The sequence below is a fragment of the Artemia sp. Qi Xiang Cuo genome, chromosome 17 (assembly GCF_049724085.1).
Source record: "Artemia sp. Qi Xiang Cuo chromosome 17, ASM4972408v1, whole genome shotgun sequence".
Lineage (NCBI taxonomy): Eukaryota > Metazoa > Arthropoda > Branchiopoda > Anostraca > Artemiidae > Artemia > Artemia sp. Qi Xiang Cuo.
The window spans coordinates 57,631,228-57,654,715 of NC_142810.1; the positions used below are offsets into that span (position 1 = coordinate 57,631,228).

At 36.0% G+C, this 23,488-nt stretch overlaps 1 protein-coding gene across 1 annotated transcript in view; it reads right to left on the minus strand.

Annotated features, from left to right (window-relative positions):
• The window catches only part of LOC148942401 (receptor-type guanylate cyclase Gyc76C-like), a 398,466-nt gene that overhangs the window by 296,383 nt on the left and 78,595 nt on the right, over positions 1-23,488 (minus strand). The window contains exon 7 of the mRNA XM_089103313.1: positions 6,599-6,744. Within this exon, the coding sequence (XP_088959439.1) occupies positions 6,599-6,744 (146 nt within the window). The remainder of the gene's footprint in view (positions 1-6,598; positions 6,745-23,488) is intronic.

The window sequence follows — 23,488 nt, forward strand, 5'->3', positions numbered from 1 at the left end:
CCATTTTTAGTTTCATTTATTTATTGATAGTGATTTGCGGTAGTTTCACGCTTGGATGATTAGATGACTTCATTTCTGCCTATTTTTGGCTTAATGGACCTTTTTACTTTTCTTTGAAAAACTTGTTTTGTGGAAAAAGTTTTTTAGATTAATTTCTGTTCGTTTTTTAATGACAAAGTCATTTTCATGAAAAAAACTAATATTTTATATCTTTTCAGTTTTTTTTTATTATAATCCATATTTTGGCTTGCTATTTGTATGTTGGGAGAAACTTTTTCAACAATTTTTAATCCTGACGCAAATAGTATTTTTGAATTTTATCTTATACCTCCTCAAGTTGGCTCTTTGACAAACTAGATACACTTACAATCTATTTATCCACTTAAAATGTAAGAGCAGAAGTAGTAATAGTAGCAGCCCCGAAAGCTTCAACTTAATACCCCCAGTCGTTCTCGATATATTGCTGAAGTGTCCTATTAGCAACCGCAAACACAATGCCTTTTGATTTAGTTTTAAAGTAGCATTTAGGTATTCTTAACTCAGCTTATTTGGAAAGCTTGAAGGACGGTAGACGTGATTCATGGCCAAGTCAAGTCAAGAAGATACTGGACTTTCGTGGCCTTCGGAGATGCGGAATGAAGGAAAAGGGTGAAACCATGTCATTATGGAAGGAAGTCCAGCAAACGCTAAATGACCAAGAAATCCAAGAGTGGCAAGCTCATGAGGACCAATCTATGTCTTTGAGGTTTTACTTCCAAGCCAAAGACTGTTGGGGAGGGGAAGTTTATTTTAGTTTGGCTTGAATAAAGAGAAATTGAAGAATTTGTTGTTGGTAAGAGTGTATAGTTTGGATTTAGGTGAGAGAAGGAAATTTTTGAGAAAGTTTAGGCTGGTGGCTGGCCCTTATTTTTGCCCAATGCGTGGATGTGTGAATGAGAATTTATTCCATTTTGTATCCGAGTGTGAAGAGTTGTCTGAGTTGCGGAATGAATGTTTTGGACGAGTGTTTGGGAGTGAATACTGGTTAATTAAGCAGATGGCTGAGAGGAACGCATGTGCTATTAACAGTTGTGTAAGTTTCTTCGTTTAGGGATTAAACATAGGGAATCATGTTTGAGGGGAAAGCTTGTTACGGTTTTTAGGATTTGAATTTTATTATGATTAGTGTTTGTTGGTTAAAATGTTGAACCTTGGTGTGTTTCTTTTTTGTCGTTTTGTTGTTCATTTTTTGATTTTTATTATCTAAAGTTGTATTTTGTTTCTGAGTTTTGTTTGTAGACTGTATTATGTGTTGCTATGGCCCACAGGGTTTTTTCAATAAAAATTATCTCTTATACTATAATGGACCAATTGCATAATTGTGGGGGTTTGACAGGCCCAATATCCCTAAAGACATAGTTGCTGGACCGTTCTACTATGCTGAACAAAAAGTTGTCTCAAAATTTTGACTAGATGTGTTTGGGAAATAAATCGGCATGAGAGATGGGCTGATTGCCCATCAATCTCTTTTTATTTATAGAAAGGACCCTAAAACTTTTAATTTTGAATCGAATTAGCTTTTTTAAATGTTTCAATGATATTTCTAGCTATTACAGAGTGGCACTGCCTATTATATTGCTTATACGCCTGTTTGAAAACCTGCATTTATACAGTTTTTTCGTTTAATTGGAACGCCCCGTAAGAAGTTTCACCTTCTTAGACTTCCTAGAAGTTTCACCTTAATACTCAGCGTCATTAGTTACAGTAACTGTAGTTGTAGTACTAAAAGTATGCACATAGGGCCTTCTGGCTAATTCAAAATCCCCCACAACTTACTCTTAAAGATCTAACTTAATAATATAAGTTGTTCTGGAGATATTGCTTTGTCACTTTTTTGAAAGACCCCATGCTCATAGTTTGTTTTGATTTAGCTCAAAGTCCGCCTGAATATTTCTTATATTTGATTACTGAAGACATTATTATATTTTCTTTGGACTATTTGGCTACAAAATGGCTATTTCACAATTTCGATCGAATGTGTTTGGGGAAAAGAGGATATCAGGGAGGGGGAGAGCTATTTTCTCTCCATTAAGTTTGACTCTTAATATGGAACTAGAAATATGCATTTCCAAGCAAATGGGTCTTCTCTAAATTTCACAAAACCACCTCTTCATAAAAACGTTACACCCCCCCGGGGCATAACTTAAAACCCTTAACCCTAAACCCGGGGGCTTGTGTCAAATCCAAAGGCTGTGTTATGAAATCTCTGGACTATTTTTGAACAAATGGCTGTCTTAAAATTCCTATCGGATACATTTTGGGAAAATTTGACGTGGGGGTATAGCTGCCCTCCGATAAATTTGACTCTTAAAAATGGCTCTTCAACTTCCGATTTCCAATCCAATGAGCCCCCTCCAAAGTTTATACGACCACGGTTTCCATAAAAACCTTAAATGCCCTCGGGGCGTACCTTACAACCCTAGCCCTGAGGACTGTGAGGGGGTTGTCATCCTCAAAACCTAATTTCTGGACTTTTAAACTATGCCTGTACGTCAGGCAAAATAACTATCTCAAAATTTTGACTGGAAGTACTTGGAAGAATGATGGGCGTGGGGGCGATGGTTGCCCTCCAATCACTTTAGACTATTAAAGAGGGCACTAGCCCTTTCATTTACCAACCGACTTAGACCTTTTCGAAGTATCAACGACAGCAAACGGCCACCTTAAAATTTCTATCAGATACGTTTCGGGAAAATACGACGTGTGTGTGTGTGTGTGTGTGTGCGTGTGTGTGTGTGTGTGTGTGTGTGTGTGTGTGTGTGTGTGTGTGTGTGTGTGTGTGTGTGTGTGTGTGTGTGTGTGTGTGTGTGTGTGTGTGTGTGTGTGTGTGTGTGTGTGTGTGTGTGTGTGTGTGTGTGTGTGTGTGTGTGTGTGTGTGTGTGTGTGTGTGTGTGTGTGTGTGTGTGTGTGTGTGTGTGTGTGTGTGTGTGTGTGTGTGTGTGTGTGTGTGTGTGTGTGTGTGTGTGTGTGTGTGTGTGTGTGTGTGTGTGTGTGTGTGTGTGTGTGTGTGTGTGTGTGTGTGTGTGTGTGTGTGTGTGTGTGTGTGTGTGTGTGTGTGTGTGTGTGTGTGTGTGTGTGTGTGTGTGTGTGTGTGTGTGTGTGTGTGTGTGTGTGTGTGTGTGTGTGTGTGTGTGTGTGTGTGTGTGTGTGTGTGTGTGTGTGTGTGTGTGTGTGTGTGTGTGTGTGTGTGTGTGTGTGTGTGTGTGTGTGTGTGTGTGTGTGTGTGTGTGTGTGTGTGTGTGTGTGTGTGTGTGTGTGTGTGTGTGTGTGTGTGTGTGTGTGTGTGTGTGTGTGTGTGTGTGTGTGTGTGTGTGTGTGTGTGTGTGTGTGTGTGTGTGTGTGTGTGTGTGTGTGTGTGTGTGTGTGTGTGTGTGTGTGTGTGTGTGTGTGTGTGTGTGTGTGTGTGTGTGTGTGTGTGTGTGTGTGTGTGTGTGTGTGTGTGTGTGTGTGTGTGTGTGTGTGTGTGTGTGTGTGTGTGTGTGTGTGTGTGTGTGTGTGTGTGTGTGTGTGTGTGTGTGTGTGTGTGTGTGTGTGTGTGTGTGTGTGTGTGTGTGTGTGTGTGTGTGTGTGTGTTTGTGTGTGTGTGTGTGTGTGAGGGGGGTGTATTTGCTTTCTGTCGCTTTGACTCTTAAAAAGAGCACTATAACTTCTGATTACCAATCCAATGAGCCTTCTTTGAAGTTTATATGACCACCATTTCTATAAAAAGTTATATTCCCCTCAGGGCGTAACTTACAACCCTTGCCCTGAGGGTTTAAGGGAGGGGGGGGGGCATCCTCAAAGACACAATTTCTGGACCTTTCAACTTCACTGAACCAAATGGGTATCTCAAAAATGGTGATTGAATGTGTTTTGGGAAATGATTAATGTACGGGGGGTGGCTGGTTGATCTCCAATCACTTCTGACTGTTAAAAAGGCCAGTAGAACTTCTGATTACCAATCAAATGAGCCCCCTCTGAGTTTCATACAGCCACCCTTTCTATAAAAACTTTATATTCCCCAGGGCATAACTTACAGCCCCTGCTCTGAGGATTGTGTGTGTGTGGGGGGGGGTTGTCATTATCAAAGCCATAATTTCCGGACCGTTAAACTACACTGAACAAAAAGGCCATCTCAAAATTTTGATTGGATGTGTTTAGGGAAGTGACTGACGTTGGAGGAGGGGGAGCTGTTCGCCCTCCAAGAGATCTGTTTGAAGGTCCTAAAACATTTCTTTCTATAAGAAGTGCCCTGGTCTAAAAAACAAAACAATATATTGTGCCCACATCGCTCTTTACCTAGGCATTGCTATCTCGCTGCCTATGATATTTCGTGTTGAGGTTTCAATTGCTGCTGGTCTTAGGTTTAATACAGGTCTTTACTTTTCTTTGAAAAACGTCTTCTACGGAGGCCCCACAACCTCAAAACCTTTGAATATATGGGTGTAGTAAAGTGAATTTCACTATTACCAGACATAGTTCAGAGACATATACTCTACCGGTACCAAAAATCCTTCTCCAAATCTTTGCTTGCCACTTGGAAAAATTCCTTTTCAACGTTTTTTTCCCTTTTCATAATTTAAGATTTCATCTTTTTCCTTAACGGCGGGATAATTCATTAAATAACAATATTAAAAAATGTAGTCAGCACAATTGCTGTCTTTTTACATTTTTATTGCAATTTGAAGAGAGTCTAAAAGCCCAAAGAACACAAATTTGGTGCGTGTCATGAAGTCAGAGTAATTATTCACCAATAAATACAGATTTGAAATTACCCCTAATTACCCCATAATACCCTAATTACCCCATAATACCCTGAAATTACCCCATAATCCCTAATTACCTCAAGAAAGGCTCTATGGCCAGGGATACAAGCTGAATACAAAAACAACAACAACAAAATCAATATAAGCAACAACTGAAAAAAAAACTATACGCTGACAAAACAATAGATTTACCCAAGAAAATATTTTTGGCATATATAACGATAATATGACTTATAATCAACGCTAATTTAAGAAGTACTAGCTTATAAATGCACGCTCCGAATGTTCAAAAAATTTATCAATTCTAAATAAATAATTTTTCCATCTAATATCAAATAGAACATCAATATCAAATCGAAGTAACAAATTTTGTGAAAGTTAGATACCTGTAATTTGCTTCAATGAATATCAATGGATACCAAATAAATACCAAAACCAACGGTAAATTACACATAAAAATAACAAATGCTTCAGTATATTCCCCCCCGCAAGGCTCTATGGCTAGAAAATAACAGGGGAGAAACAAAACTAAACAGAAAATTAACAAATACATTCATCCAAGATTTTTTAAATAATAAATACACATCACCAAACAAATAAATACACCCCCACCCCCGCCCAAAAAAAAAAAAAAAAAAAAAAAAATCCAAGCTAGGTAAGGGAGTAATACATGTATTCACCCACACAAATAAATTACAGAACCCGGAGACATCCGGAGAACCCAGAAACAATCCGGAGACATCAACTCATCGGAGAATCGGGAAAAAAATTAATTATTTGCAAGAAAATCTGTAACATACTTTTTGAAGATATCAAACGATTGCAGTCCCGCGCACACTCCAGGAGAGTGTTCCAAATAGTTTTGTTATTATTTTGTTTGTTAAAAATGTGTTTCGTTCATAAGAAGATATATACTCCACTGGTACTAAAAATCCTTCTCAAAATCTTTGCCTGCCTCTTGGAAAAATTCTTTTTCAACATTTTTCATCTTTTCGTAATTTAAGGATTTCGTCTTTTTTCTTAACGGTGGGATAACCAATTATATATTAGTTTCAGGTAAACCAATTAAACTGAAAACCTTTGAATAGAAATTATATGGCTGTAATGAAGGGACAATTTTACTATTAGGGCTATAGGAATTAGTTGAGAGACATATATTCCACTGGTACCAAAAATACTTCTTCAAATCTTTGCCTGCCTCTTGGAAAAATTTCCTTTTCAACGTTTTTTTCCCCTTTTCGTAACTTAAGGATTTAATCTTTTTTCTTAACGGCGGGATAATTAATTAAATAACAATATTAAAAATTCTAGTCAGCGCAATTATTATCTTTTTACATTTTCTATTTCATTTTGTAGCGAGTATGAGAGCTCAAGGAATGCAAATTTGGTGAGTGTCTTGAAGTCAAAATTTTTTTATTATTTTGTTTGTGAAAATTTCGTTTACTTCAGAACAAGACATGTACTCCATTGGTACCATACATTTTTCTCTAAATCTTTGCCTGCTTCTTTTAACAAATTTCTTTTCAACGTTTTTTGATCTTTTCGTAATTTAAGGATTTTCTTTTTTCTTAACGGTGTGATTATCAATTTATAATAGTTAAAACCTTTGAACAGAAATTTTATGGGTGTAATGAAGTGAAAATTTTTACTATTTTCATATGTCTCTGAACTTAGTTCAGAGACATATACTCCACTGCTACCAAAAATCTTTCTCTAAATCCTTGGCTGCCCCTCGGAAAAATTTCCTTTTCAACATTGTAAAAGCCAATATACAACTTTTGATTCATTTTCTATAAGGGAAATATCAGACTTACCCCATGGCGCTATCCAAAGTCCTATTTCTCATTCTAAGAGAGACTTGAGTCCCATTGAATGGATCCTCATTAGCTAATATTGTGTCATTTACAGCTGCCGCATATAACATTATGGCATCAAAGAGATATGCAGCTTCCACAGGAGCCTAAAAACAGGGAGTTGGGTTATTGTCGCCCTAACAGAGAGTTACGGAGTGTAAATCAATAGCAGTGTTAAAATTTCGCTTTAAAACCGACACGTAGCAACTAGCAATGCTTTGGATCTAAAGAAAATTAAATTTAAAAAAACAATTTTTTTCAACTGAAAGTAAGGAGCAACATTAGAACGTAAAACGAACAGAAATTATTACGTATATAAAAAGGGTCGCCCCCCCTCAATACCCCGCTCTTTACGCTAAAGTTTTTAGTACTTTTAAAAAAGCGTTTTATTGTTTTAATTAAACGGCCCTTGTTTTTCAGGATTCATTATTAAAGAATTGGGACAAAATTCAAACTTTAGCGTACAGAGCGAGGTGTTGAGGAGGGGGCAACCCTATTTATATATGTAATAATTTCTGTTTGTTTTAAGTTATATAAATACTATATATTATATTTTAAATATATATATATATATATATATATATATATATATATATATATATATATATATATATATATATATATATATATATATATATATATATATATATATATATATATATATATATATATATATATATATATATATATATATATATATATATATATTTGAAATTCTTATATTTAATTTGCATAATTCTTATATATAATTTGTTTATTTGAAATCAGCATAAAAAGCCAATTCTTTTGATATATCTATTGGTATCCAAATTCTGTTTTTTAGAGTTTCGGTTACTATTGAGCCGGGTCTCTCCTTACTTACAGTTCGTTACTACGAACTGTATGATAATAGTTAAATTACTTACTGTACTCGGGGTCTATAACATCGATTTCCCTTGCAATATTTAGGTTGGAGAATATAATCTATGTCATACCGTACGTCATGCAGTCTACGGTTATCAAATAGTTCGTGGTAACGAACTAAGGAAGTAAGTAAGGAGCGACCCCGCTCAATAGTAACCGAAACTCTAAAAAGCGGAATTTTGATACCAATAGATACATCAAAAGAAATCAGATTCTTATGCTGATTTCAAACACATAAGTTTCATCAAGTTTAATCCTACCCATCAAAAGTAACAGACCTGAGAACATTTGCCTGATTTTCGAAAAAAGGGAAAAAAAACCCTAAAAGTCATATAACCTTAATGAAAATCACAGTAGAGATGACCCTAAAGGTCCGAACGGGAGTCCATATATGGGCATAGCCTCCCTGGGGAGAACACGTGGTTAATGGGGTCAATGACCTAAATTTCCAAGGTCTATGTTGTTGTTGTTTCCGAGGCAATTGTCAAGGTCAATGTTGTTGTTGTTGTAAGTGCACGCTCTCAGCGAATGTCAAGGAATTTGGAACACCTGTGCTGTCGACCTCAATTCACCTATCGTGAATCAATAATTCCCCTTAGAAACAACAAATTAATTCCCCTTTCTTGACAGATCAATCAACCAATGACATCATCTGTCAGACTTTAAAAATTTTCGCATAGAAACGATTCTCCAGGAATAGATCCAAGTCATTAATGTCTTTGCCTCGGAAACAACTCTTTTGGTCGAACTCCAAAGGATATTAATAACCAAAGGCCATGGAAACAATTCTCCAAGAAACATCTTAGCGATGAATTGTTTTAGCGCGGGAATCAGGTTTCTTATTAATTTGAAATGCATTAGCGCAGAGATGCCAAAACAAAAGGAACACGCTGAAATTACATTTAGGGATTATTTGGGCGAAACTGTTTTAGCCAGGTTATGGAATTATTTCGGCGAAACAGTTAGAGACATTTTGAAAGAAGATTTTAGGAAAGGTTTTGGAAGAGGATTTGAGGGTGAAACTCTGTGGTCGTTATAATACACAATTTTCATTTTAACAGTGTTGTGAGGTCCTCTAACCCAACCCCAAAGGGTTCCAATCCTCCTACCCCAACCCCGAAGGAAGCCCCCGGTGCTCAAGTGCCCCCCAGCCCCCCAAAGGCTCTCCCTGTGCCCCCCAGGCCCTCCCCCAGTCCTCAAAGGTCCCCCGGACCAGAGAAGCGCCGCGGGCCAGGAAAGCGCCGCAGTGGGATGCGCCGCCGGGGGATGCGCCGCGGGTCAGGAAAGAGCCGCAGGGGATGCGCCGCAGGGAGGCACCGCAGGAAAGTGCCGCAGGATGCGCCGCAGGGATGCGCCGCAAAAAAAAAAGTAAACTAAAAAGTAAAAATTTCGAAATGTTATCCCCCGAACGCCCGCCTCAGACCCCCAAAGGCCCTCCCCTGGTCCTCAAAGGTCCCCCGGGCTCCCCAAGGGCCAACCGGCCCCCAAGGGCCCCCCCGGGCCCCCAAAGGTCCTCCCCCGGTCCCCAAAGGTCCACTGGGCGCCCAAAGGCCCTCCCCCGGACCCCAAAGGTCCCCCGGGCTCCCAAAAGACCACTCAATCCTCAAGGGCCCCCGGATCCCCAAACGCCCTCCCTGGGCCCCAAAGGTCCCCCCCGGTCCCCATACATGCACACAAAAACTTACACACACACAAAAACTTACACACACACACAAAAACTTACACACACACACGAAAACTTACACACACACACGAAAACTTACACACACACGCCAAAACTGACACACACACACACAAAAACTGACACACACACACACACACACACAAACTTACACATGCACACAAAAACTTACAAGCACACAAAAACATACATGCAAACAAAAACTAACACACACACACACACACACAAAACTTACACACACACACACACACGAAAACTCACACACACACACCAACACTGACCCACACACACACACAGACACACACACACACACAAAAACTTACACATGGAAAAAAAAAAACTCACACACACACTCACAAAAACTTACACACACACACACACACACACACATAACTTACACACACACACACACGAAAACTTACACACACACACCAAAACTTACACACACAAAAACTTACACACACACACACACACACACACACACACAAACTTATACACACACACACACACACAAAAACTTACACACACACAAAAACTTACACAACCACACACACACACAAACTTACACACACACACAAAAAACTTAAATACACACACAAAAGCTTAGACACACAAAAACTTACACACACACACACACACACACAAAAACTTAGACCCACACGCAAAAACTTACATGCACACAAAAACTTACATGCACACAAAAACTTACACACACACACAAACAAAAACAAACAAAAAAAAAATAACACACACACACACAAAAACTAACACACACACACAAATGAAAACTAACACACACACGCCAAAAATTACACACACACGCCAAAACTTACACACACACACACAAAAACTTAAACACACACACACACACAAACACTTACACATTAACACGAAAACTTACATTCACACAAAAACTTACATGCACACAAAAACTAACACACACACACAAAACTAACACACACACACACAAGAAAACTAACACACACACGCCAAAACTTACACACACACAAAAACTTACACACACACACACAAAAAAACTTACACATTCACACAAAAAACTCACACACACAAGCAGAAAAACTTGCACACACACACACAAAACTTACACACACACACCCGAAAACTTACACACACACGCCAAAACTTACACACACAAAAACTTACTCACACACACACACAAAAACTTACACATGCACCCGAAAACTTACATGCACACAAAAACTTACATGCACACAAAAACTTACACACACGCCAAAACTTACACACACACAAAAACTTACACACACACACACAAAAACTTACACATGAACACAAAAAAACTCACACACACACGCAGAAAAACTTGCACACACACACACACACACACAAAACTTACACACACACACACGAAAACTCACACACACACGCCAAAACTTACACACACACAAAAACTTACACACACACACACACACACAAACTTACACATGAACACAACAAAAAAACTCACACACACACTCACAAAAACTTACAAACACACACCCACAAAACTTACACGCACACACACGAAAACTTACACACACACGCCAAAACTTACACACACAAAAACTTACACACACACACAAACACACACACATACACACACTCACACACACACACACACAAAAAACTTACACACACAAAAACCTACACACACACACACACACACACAAACTTACACACACACACAAAAAACTTACACCCACACACAAAAGCTTAGACACACAAAAACTTACACTCACACACAAAAACTTACACCCACACGCAAAACTTACATGCACACAAAAACTTAAATGCACGCAAAAACTTACACACACTCACAAAAACTTACACACACACACAAAAACTTACACACACACAAAAAAAACTTACACACACACAAAAACTTACACAAACACACACACACAAAAACTTACACATGCACACGAAAACTTAAATTCACACAAAAACTTACATACACACACACACACACAAAAACTAACACACACACACTAAAAAACTAACACAAACACAAACTTAGACACACAAAACTTACACACACACACACAAAAACTTACATGCATGCAAAAACTTACACACACGCACAAAAACTTACACACACACACACAAACTCACACACACACACAAAAACTTACACACACACAAAAACTTACACAAACACACACACACACAAAAACTTACACATGCACACGAAAACTTACATGCACACAAAAACTTATACACACACACAAACACGAAAACTTACACACACACACGACAAAACTTAAACACACAAAAGCAAAGACACACAAAATATTACACACACACACACACACACAAAAACTAACAACAAAAATAAAAAATTATCATGCAATCAAAAAATTACAAGCACACACAAACATACACACACACTCAAACTTACACACATGCAAGCAATCTTACACACACACACAAACTTACACACACACACCAAAACAAACGCACACACACACACACAAAAACACACACACAAAAAAAACTAAAACAAGCACACTAAAACTTACATTCACAAAAAAACTAACAGTAACACAAAAAATTAGACACTCTCACAAAAAATTACACGCACACACAAAAAATTACACACACACACACGAAAACTAACACACACACACGAAAACTTACACACACACACACACACACAAAAACTAACACACACACAATAAAACTTACACACACACATGAAAACTTACACACACACGCCAAAACTTAAACACACACAAAAACTTACACACACACACACACAAAAACTTACACATGCACACGAAAACTTACAGTGAGTGTGTGTAAGTTTTTTGTGTGTGTGTGTGTATGTTCGTGTGTGTGTGTGTGTGTAAGTTTTTGTGTGTGTAAGTTTTGGCGTGTGTGTGTGAGTTTTCGTGTGTGTGTGTGTAATTTTTGTGTGTGTGTGTGTGTGTTTTTGTTAGTTTGTGTGCGTTTGTGTGTGTGTTTTTTTTGTGTTAATGTGTAAGTATTTGTGTGTGTGTGTGTGTGTGTGTGTGTGAGTTTTTGTGTGTGTGTAAGTTTTGGCGTGTGTGTGTAAGTTTTGTGTGTGTATGTGTTTGAGTTTTGTATGTGTGTGTGTGTGTGTGTGTAAGTTTTTGTGTGCTTGTAAGTTTTTGTGTGATTGTAAGTTGTAGTGAGCTTGTTTTTTTTTTTGTGTGTGTGTTTGTGTGTGTGTGTATGTTCGTGTTTGTGTGTAAGTTTTTTAATGTAAGTTTATGTGTTAATGTGTGTTTGTGTGTTTTTGAGTTTTTTGTTTATGTTTGTTTTTTTGTTTTTTTGTATGTTGTGTGTGTGTGTGTGTGTGTGTGTGTCATTTTTTGTCTGAATTTAAGTTTTTGTGTGCTTGTTAGTTTTCGTGTGATTGTGTATGTTTTTTTGTGAGTGTGTATTTGTTAGTTTTTGTGTGGGTGTAAGTTTTTGCGTGTGTGTGTAAGTTTTCGTGTGTGTGTGTAAGTTTTATTGTGTGTGTGTGTTATTTTTTGTGTGTGTGTGTGTAATTTTTAGTGTGTGTGTGTAAGTTTTAGTGTGTGTGTGTAAGTTTTTGTGTGTGAGTGTAAGATTTTGTGCGTGTGTGTAAGTTTTTGTGTGCATGTAAGTTTTTATGTGCATGTAAGTTTTCGTGTGCACGTGTAAGTTTTTTTGTGTGTATGTGTTTGTGTGTGTGTGTGTTTGAGTAAGTTTTCGTGTGTGTGTGTAAGTTTTTGTGTGTGTGTGTAATTTTTTGTGCGTGTGTTGATGTGTGTTATTTTTTTTAAGTTTTGGTGGACTTTTTTTGTTTTGTTCTCTTTTTTTTTTTTGCGCTGTTGTGTATGTTTTTGATTTCGTGTGTTAGTTTTTTTGTGTGTGTGTGTGTAAGTTTTTGTGTGTCTTTTATATTTTTTTAGTTTGTTTTTTATTTTTTTTTTGTAAGTTTTATTGTGTGGTTGAGTGTGTGTATTTTTTTGTGTTCGTGTTAGTTTTAGTTTTCTTGTGTAAGTTTTTGTGTGTGTGTGTGTTTTTGTGTGTGTGTATTTTTTTGTGTGTGTGTTTGTTTGTGTGTGTGTTTTTAATTTTTTGTGCGTGGGTGTAAGTTTTGTGTGTGTGTGTGTAAGTTTTTGTGTGCATGTAAGTTTTTGTGTGCATGTAAGTTTTTGCTTGTGGGTGTTAGTTTTTGTGTGTGTGTGTTAGTTTTTGTGTTTGTCAGCTTTTGTCTGTTGGGTTTTGTTTTTTTTTGTTTGTGTATTTTTGTTTTTTTTTGTGTTTGTGTTTTATTTTTTTTTTTGTGGGTTTGTATGTGTGTTTTTTTGTGTGTGTGTTTGTAAGTTTTTGTGTGTGTCAGTTTTGGGGTGTGTGTGTAAGTTTTGGTGTGTGTGTGTGTAAGTTTTGTGTGTGTGTGTGTGTGTTTGTAAGTTTTTGTGCGTGTGTGTGTGAGTTTTTGTTGTATTCTTGTGTTAGTTTTTGTGTGTGTGTGTGTGTGTGTGTGTGTGTGTGTAAGTTTTTGTGTGTGTGTAAGTTTTTGCGTGTGTGTGTAAGTTTTAGTGTGTGTGTGCGTGTTTTTGTTTTGTGTGTGTGTGTGTGTGTGTGTGTGTGTAATTTTTAGGTTTCATTATATTGTTGGTAGTCATGTTTTTGTTCGTTTTCATTTTTAAGTTTTTGTGTGTGTGTGTGTGTATTTTAGTTTTTGTGTATCTTATTTGGCGTGTGTGTGTATTTGTTCGTGTGTGTGTGTGTGTGAGTTTGTGTGTGTGTGTGTGTGTGTGTGTGTGTGTGTGTGTGTGTGTGCATGTAAGTTTTTGTGTGCATGTAAGTTTTCGTGTGCTTGTGTTAGTTTTTGTGTGTGTGTGTGTGTGTAAGTTTTTGTGTGTGTGTAAGTTTTGGCGTGTGTGTGTAAGTTTTAGTGTGTGTGTGTAAGTTTTAATGTGTGTTTGTAAGTTTTTGTGTGTGTGTGTGTAAGTTTTCGTGTGTGTGTGTAATTTTTCTGTGTGTGTGTGTGTAAGTTTTTGTGTGTGCGTGTAAGATTTTGTGCGTGTGTGTAAGTTTTTGTGTGCATGTAAGTTTTTTTGTGCTTGTAAGTTTTCGTGTGCTTGTGTTATTTTTTTGTGTCTATGTGTGTGAGTTTGTGTGTGTGAGTAAGTTATCGTGTGTGTGTTTAAGTGTTTGTGTGTGTGTATGTGTTTGTGAGTGTGTGTAAGTTTTATTGTGTGTTTAAGTTTTTGTGTAGATGTAAGTTTGTGTGTGCATGTTAGTTTGTGCGTGTGGGTATTCGTTTTTGTGTGTGTGTGTGTTTGTCAGTTTTTGTGTGTGTCAGCTTTTGTGTGTATTAGGTTTGTAGTGTGTTTGTTTAAGTTTTCGTGTGTGTGTGTGTGTGTGTGTATGTTTTTGTTTGAATGTAAGTGTTAGTGTGATTGTGTAATTTTGTTTGTGTGTGTGTGTGTGTTTGTGTTATTTTTTTTGTGTGTTTTTGTTTTTTTTGTGTGTGTGTAAGTTTTTGTGTGTGTTTTTTTTTTTTTTTTCGTTTGTGTATTTTTTTGAGTTATTTTAAGTTTTTGTGTGTGTGTGTGTGTGTAAGTTTTTGTGTGTGTAAGATTGTGTGTTTGTTAGTTTTGTAGTGTGTGTGTGTTAGTTTTCGTGTGTGTGTGTGTGTGTGTGTTAGTTTTTGTGTGCTTGTAAGTTTCAGTATGATTGTGTTAGTTTGTTTGTGTTTGTGTGTGTGTGTTTGTGTAAGTTTTTGTGTGTGTGTAAGTTTTTTTTTTGTGTGTGTAAGTTTTTTTGTGTTTTTGTATGTTTCTTTGAGTGTGTGTAAGTTTTTGAGTGCATGTAAGTTTTTGTATGCATTTAATTTTTTGCGTGTGGGTGTAAGTTTTTGTGTGTGCGAGTCAGTTTTTGTGTTTCTAAGCTTTTTTGTGTGGGTGTAAGTTTTTTGTGTGTGTGTGTATGTTTTTTTTTTTTTTTATGTGTGTGTATGTTTTTGTGTGTGTAAGTTTTTTTTGTTTGTGTGAGCGTGTGAGTTTGTTTATGTGTGTGTGTCTGTGTGTGTGTGTAAGTTTATGTGTGTGTAAGTTTTGGCGTGTGTGTGTAAGTTTTAGTGTGTGTGAGTGTAAGTTTTGTGTGTGTGTGTGTTTGTAAGTTTTTGTGCGTGTGTGTGTGAGTTTTTTGTTGTGTTGTTGTGTATGTTTTTTTTTGTGTGTGTGTGTGTGTGTAAGTTTTTGTGTGTGTGTGTAAGTTTTTTCGTGTGTGTGTTAGTTTTAGTGTGTTTGTGTGTGTAAGTTTTGTGTGTGTGTGTGTGTGTGTGTAAGTTTTTGTGTGCATGTAAGTTTTTGTGTGCATGTAAGTTTTCATGTGCATGTGTAAGTTTTTTTGTGTGTGTGTGTGTGTGTGCAAGTTTTTGTGTGTGTAAGTTTTGGCGTGTGTGTGTAAGTTTTCGTGTGTGTGTCTGTAAGTTTGTGTGTGTGTGTGTGTGTGTGCAAGTTTTTGTGCGTGTGTGTGTGAGTTTTTTTTGTGTTCATGTGTAAGTTTTTGTGTGTGTGTGTGTGTGTGTAAGTTTTTGTGTGTGTGTAAGTTTTGGCGTGTGTGTTAGTTTTCGTGTGTGTGTGTGTGTAAGTTTTGTGTGTGTGTGTGTGTGTAAGTTTTTGTGTGCATGTAAGTTTTTGTGTGCATGTAAGTTTTCGTGTGCATGTGTAAGTTTTGTGTGTGTGTGTGTAAGTTTTTGTGTGTGTGTGTGTAAGTTTTGGAGTGTGTATGTTAGTTTTTGAGTGTGTGTGTAACTTTTATTGTGTGTGTTTGTGTAAGTTTTTGTTTGTGTGTGTCAGTTTTTGTTTGTGTTTTTTTGTGTTTGTGTGTGTGTTAGTTTTAGTGTGAGTGTAAGTTTTTGTGTGCATGTAAGTTTTGGCGTGTGGGTCTAAGTTTTTGTGTGTGTGTGTGTGTGTAAGTTTTTGTGTGTCTTTGCTTGTGTGTTTGGATGTAAGTTTTTTGTATGTGTGTGTGTAAATTTGTGTGTGTTTGTGTGTATGTTTGTGTGTTTGTGTAAGTTTTTGTGTGCGTGTGTGTGTGTATAAGTTTGTGTGTCTGTGTGTGTGTGTGTGTGTAAATTTTTATGTGTGTAATTTTTGGCGTGTGTGTGTAAGTTTTCGTGTGTGTGTGTGTAAGTTTTTTGTGTGTGTGTGTGTGTGTGTGTAAGTTTTTGTGAGTGTGTGTGTGAGTTTTTTTGTTTTCATGTGTTAGTTTTTGTGTGTGTGTGTGTGTGTGTAAGTTTTTGTGTGTGTGTAAGTTTTTGTGTGTGTAAGTTTTCGTGTGTGTGTGTGTGTGTAAGTTGTGTGTGTGTGTGTGTGTGTGTGAGTTTGTGTTTGGATTTTTGTTTTTGTTGGGTTTTTTGTTGTGTTGTTCATTTTTATTTTTGTGTGTGTGTGTGTGTGTGTGTCAGTTTTGTGTGTGTGTGTGTAAGTTTTGGCGTGTGTGTGTAAGTTTTCGTGTGTGTGTGTAAGTTTTCGTGTGTGTGTGTAAGTTTTGTGTGTGTGTGTGTAAGTTTTTGTGTGTGTGTAAGTTTTTGTGTGCATGTATGGGGACCGGGGGAGGACCTTTGGGGCCCTGGGTGGGCCTTTGGGGTTCCGGGGGCCCTTGAGGATTGAGTGGTCTTTTGGGAGCCCGGGGGACCTTTGGGGTCCGGGGGAGGGCCTTTGGGAGCCCAGTGGACCTTTGGGGACCGGGGGAGGACCTTTGGGGGCCCGGGGGGCCATTGGTGGCCAGTTGGCCCTTTGGGAGCCCGGGGGACCTTTGAGGACCAGGGGAGGGCCTTTGGGGGTCTGAGGAGGGCGTTTGGGGGATAACATTTCGAAATTTTTACTTTTTAGTTTACTTTTTTTTTTGCGGTGCATCCCTGCGGCGCATCCTGCGGCACTTTCCTGCGGTGCCTCCCTGCAGCGCATCCCCTGCGGCTCTTTCCTGACCCGCGGCGCATCCCCCTGCGGCGTAGCCCCATGCGGCGCTTTCCTGGCCCGCAACGCTTCTCGGGCCCGGGGGACCTTTGCGGACTGGGGGAGGGCCTTTGGGGCACAGGGAGAGCCTTTGGGGGTCGGGGGGGCACTTGAGGACCGGGGGCTTCCTTCGGGGTTGGGGTAGGAGGATTGGAACCCTTTGGGGTTGGGTTAGAGGACCTCACAACACTGTTAAAATGAAAATTGTGTATTATAACGACCACAGAGTTTCACCCTCAAATCCTCTTCCAAAACCTTTCCTAAAATCATCTTTCAAAATGTCTCTATCTGTTTCGCCGAAATAATTCCATAACCTGGCTAAAACAGTTTCGCCCAAATAATCCCTAAACGTAATTTCAGCGTGTTCCTTTTGTTTTTGGCATCTCTGCGCTAATGCATTTCAAATTAATAAGAAAGCTGATTCCCGCGCTAAAACAATTCATCGCTAAGATGTTTCTTGGAGAATTGTTTCCATGACCTTTGGTTATTAATATCCTTTGGAGTTCGACCAAAAGAGTTGTTTCCGAGGCAAAGACATTAATGACTTGGATCTATTCCTGGAGAATCGTTTCTATGCGAAAATTTTTAAAGTCTGACAGATGATGTCATTGGTTGATTGATCTGTCAAGAAAGGGGAATTAATTTGTTGTTTCTAAGGGGAATTATTGATTCACGATAGGTGAATTGAGGTCGACAGCACAGGTGTTCCAAATTCCTGGACGGCTTGACATTCGCTGAGAGCGTGCACTTACAACAACAACAACATTGACCTTGACAATTGCCTCGGAAACAACAACAACATAGACCTTGGAAATTTAGGTCATTGACCCCATTAACCACGTGTTCTCCCCGGGGAGGCTATGCCCATATATGGACTCCCGTTCAGACCTTTAGGGTCATCTCTACTAATCACACCATCCGATTCAGCGTATCATAGAACCCTTCTAAACGATAAGAAACGTTTTCTTTTCTAAACGAAAAAAAACGATAAGAAATTAAATTAAAAAATTACTATTAAAGAAATAGTAAAGAATGAGGTACTGACTAAGGAGCGAACCCCCTAATATATGTATTAAAAATATATGAATATAGAAGTTCGTTACGGAAGTTAATTCGTAAGTTACGTATATTTATTACTAATTAAAACGTTCGTAAATAAAATTAAAAAACTTTCAAGAAAGCCATTTAACGAAGTAAGCATATTAATTTAAAGAAAAAGTAATATGCAAATTTCTTTTAATTATTCTTGTGCGGTAAACCAAAATCAAAACCTGCATTAATTCAAAAACGTTTAGAAATGAATAAGAAAAACGAGTTTTATTAACTGAAAGTAAGGAGCAACATTAAAAATTAAAACTAACAGAAATTATTCCGTATTTGAAAGGGGCTATCCCCTCCTCAGCGCTTCGCTCTGTACGCTAAAGTTTGACTCTTTCTCAAAAACTCTATTTTTTAAAACAACTTTAGCGTAAAGAGCGAAGCGTTGAGGAGGGGACAGCCCCTTTCGTATACGGAATAATTTCTGTTCGTTTTAAGTTTTAATGTTGCTCCTTACTTTCTGTTAAAAAAAAACTTATTTTTCTATTTAATTTTAACAAAGTCACCACCCAGTTACGCTGAAGTTGACCACTGCGCTTGCTCATTGTGAAAGTTTGTAACTATATCGAACTTATTTGAACAAACTGTCCCATGAAATATTTTCTTTTTTTGGTGAACAAAATACTTTTTCTTACTTTTCTCTTGAAGTTTTTTGTACTTTTCAATGGAGTTTTGGTATTATGATAGATTGAAAGTTTGGCTGTTCATAGATTAATCAAAATAAATTTGCACAAAATAAGTTTTTACTTTACATAGGCAGCGCTTTTGCGCTGCCTATTATATATATATATATATATATATATATATATATATATATATATATATATATATATATATATATATATATATATATATATATATATATATATATATATATATATATATATATATATATATATATATATATATATATATATTTATATATATATATATATATATATATATATATATATATATATATATATATATATATATATATATATATATATATATATATATATATATATATATATATATATTATTGACTGTAAGTTTATCTATTTTTCTGCTATTAAGGGACAAGAATAGACCGTTGTATTTATATTTGATGTTACTTATTTCAAATACTTAATAGATTTCAACGGTTTTAGAGCTGTAGACAAAATGCTTTTCACAGATATAAAAGTTTCGACTATTCGGTGCCTTTCTCTCCCAGATTGATCAGATAGCAAAACAAAAGATGCCAGAACATGGAAAAAATTCAGTTTCTCTCACATTATACAAATAAAAACATTTTTGCGTTTCAAAAAATTTGTGGGAAAGAAGTTTAAGTAAGAAACAACTCTGCCCAATAGTAACCAAAACTCTAAAAAAATAAAATTGATAAAAATTAAAATATAAAAAAGAAACTTTGTTAAAGCACTAAGAAACTTCAGATTCATGATCGCTTGACTAAAAAGTGGGCAACCATCCTCATATTCTGAAAATGTTTTCTGTTCATTTAAGGTTTTAATGTTGGTATTTATTTCCAGCTGAATATATATATATATATATATAAATATATATATATATATATATATATATATATATATATATATATATATATATATATATATATATATATATATATATATATATATATATATATATATATATATATATATATATACACATATATATACACATATATATACACATATATATATATATATATATATATATATATATATATATATATATATATATATATATATATATATATATATATATATATATATATATATATATATATATATATATATATATATATATATATATATATATATATATATATATATATATATATATATATATATATAAAAGTAAGTAAGTAAGTAAATTTATTGCCCGAAAATTCACATGGAATTAAAATGGAGTATAAGAAAGGAAAAAGAAAAGGAAAGTGACACTAGAGAGCATCACCAAACAAATTTGATGTACATTAGCAAAACTACTTGCACAGGATGGCTTTAGATATTTTACCGAACCTAAGATTGTTTATCATGCCATTTCCTTGTTTTGTCATAACTATACTTAGGAAGCGCCATCTTAGAACAAATTTCAAAACCACCAAATTTTCAAAAAATCCAAAAACACCAGAGTCGTAAAATTAAAGTAAGATTAAGAACTAACTATGGGAAGCATTACAAAGAATCCTCCATCGCCCTTCTCTCAAAACATAGATCTAGGTTGACATATCTTTAATACAAAAAGTCAAATTATGATCATTTGTAGCAACAGCATGCAAATTAGCGAATTATAATAAAACATATCGATGCTTTGCGCAAAGCTCCTGATATGTGTTTGCACGGAGATTTGATTCTTGCCAGATTTGAGCAAAGAACTTCTCTTAGTCAATATATTCTTTCACGCCTAATTATGCTCATATAGCAAGTTAAAAGTGAGACAGGAGCAAAAGGCTTACATTCCATGGGCGCCGTCAAGGGTGTCAGGGGGGCCATGGCCCCCCTGGTTGGAAGTTTAGGACTATAAATTAATTATTAGGTAACCAAAGGAAAAGAGAGCAGAATAGGGAAAAAATATGGAAAAATATTTGTTGATCAATTTTTGGCTGCCTGCCAATAGGTTTTGACCCATAATAAGGAAAATATAAGTTCTAACTTGTGACTGAGTGACGCCTAACAAGTTTTCTACAAACATTTTTCTACATGATTTTGTTGGAGCAAAAAAAAAACTCTTCATAGTAATGAATGATAAGTAAATAACGAACCTTGTCAATAAGGAAAGTATAAAAGCCTAGTTATTGATAGCCTAACATTCAGTCAAAGAATCAGCTTTTTATGGTGATCTTGAATTTGTATTTGTTTATTATTAATTAGTGCAGCTATTAGAACACAAGAAAGTTGGTATAATTATAGAAAACACAAGGAAAACAACTTAATAAAGGACAATTTTGGTAAGGATATGCTGTCAACTTTTGCTTGCATTGCAAGAGTACCCATTAGCTGATATATGAAGCCACTATAATCAGAAATATTTCCCCTGAACAGAATGCTCAGCATTTCTGCATTTTCCCCCTGAACGGATACGTATTTTTGTGTTTTATTATCATTTTTTTTTTCTAGGAGTGATTGTATTTATCTATTTATCAATTTGAAAAAAAAATTCATTTTTCACAGTTATGAAGTCTAAAGGTGTCTAATATACTGGCTTTTGGAATTCAAAATTAAATTAAAAATGTTATATTAACAAATATGATTTGATTTTCGTTTTTTTAGTTTTTTACTTTGAACAAACTACTTTGATAATGCGTTCCTTTTTATAAACACTGAGTCTAAAGGCAATAAATACTTTGGTGCTTGATAACCAAGTTGAAAACTGTCGATATTGTTAAAAAATATCTGTCCAACGCTTCGGCATTGCTCATCAGAACTGAATGCTGGGAGTTTGTATCTTAGTTTTTGTAAGTAGGCTATTTTTTTCTGTATTTTATGTAACTTCTTACTTTTTTTCATTTTTAAATACTTTTACTTTAATTGACATACTTCTTCCATGGCCTTTAGAAAATTGTTGTCTCTAAGCTTCATTAAATAAAGAAAACAAAACATGTTTTTCTCAACTGAAAGTAAGGAGCAACATTAAAACTTAAAACGAACAGAGATTATTACGTATATAAGGGTGGTTGCCCCCCTTCTCAGCACCTCGCTCTTCAAGCTATAGTCTTTTGACACTTTAGAAAAAGTTACTTTTTGTTCTAATTAAACGACCCTTGTGTTTTAGGAATTGGGCAACCCCCCTCATATGCGTAATAATTGCTGTTCTTTTAAGTTTTAATGTTGCTCCTTACTTTCAGTTGAAAAAACCTGTTTTTTATTTCTGATCGTTTTTTAAATAACGACAGGATACCTGGCTCCACCTTTACGGAAATATCCTCCTCCGCATAGAAAGATCCTCTGGACAATTCAATCCTGGCGAAAATTTACCCCAAACAATTACCCTTAACATCTCCACGCGTAAAATAAATCGGTAAAGAGAAAGCAATACATATATTGAACTTTCGTATATTAATTCTGGCAAATTCACCCAGCGTAAAATTTCTTCTGAAAATGTCGCCCCCCCCCCTGGAAACTATCCTCTCCATTAAAAATTCTCGCAGCAAAAAATTCGTCCTCCCCTCTCCGCCCGAAAAATGAATGCATACTTCCCAATAACAAATAAAACAAAGGGCAATTTTTATAACTTAAAAACCTTTCCCCAGGGTAGGGGATCATTTTTTCTCCAAAAACATAGTTATTGGGCCTTTCAACTATGCTGAAGAAAAAAGCTATCCCAAAATTTTAATCTGACGATTTTTGGGAAAAGGTGACGTGGGGGGCCTAGCTGCCCTCCAATTTTTTTTTGTCACTTAAAAACGGCACAAGAACTTTTCATTTCCATTAGATTGAGCCCTATATCGACGTTTTAAGCCCACTGGGTTGATAAATCACCCATGGGAAAAAAAAAAAACAGAAACAACAACAAATAAACACGCATCCGTGATTTATCTTCTGGTAAAAATCACAAAATTCCACATTTTTGCAGATATGACCTTGAAACATCTACAGTAGGGTTCTTTGATACGCTGAATCTGATGGTGTTATTTTCATTAAAATTATATGACTTCAAGGGCGTCTTTTCCCCTTTCTTAGAAAATCAGACAAATTTTCTCGGGCTCGTTGCTTTTGATGGGTAAGACTAAAATTAAATAAACGTAATGTTTGGAATCAACATAAAAAGCCAATTCTTTCGATATTTCTATTGGTATAAAAATTCCGGTTTTTAGAGTTTTGGTTACTATTGAGCCAGGTCGCAGTAAGTAAGCTACAGTTTATTGCCACGAACTGTTCGATTACCCTTCAAAAATCCAAACAAAGATCATTGAAATGTTGATCGTTTTTTTCTGCATTGCCATTCGCCAAAAGTATTGTATTTATAAAACTTTACATAAAATGTTCATAAAATGTAATTACACAAATAGAAAAGATTTTTCAACTAAAGTAAGGAGCAAGTTTAAAACTTAAAAAATATATATATATACATAAATTACTTTGTATATAGGGGGGCAGTCCCTTTTCGACACCTTGCTCATTAAAAAAAAAAGTTTTTTAGTGCTTTAAAATATATTTTTTTTCTAATTGTAAATTTTCTCAAAAAAAAATTGAAAAA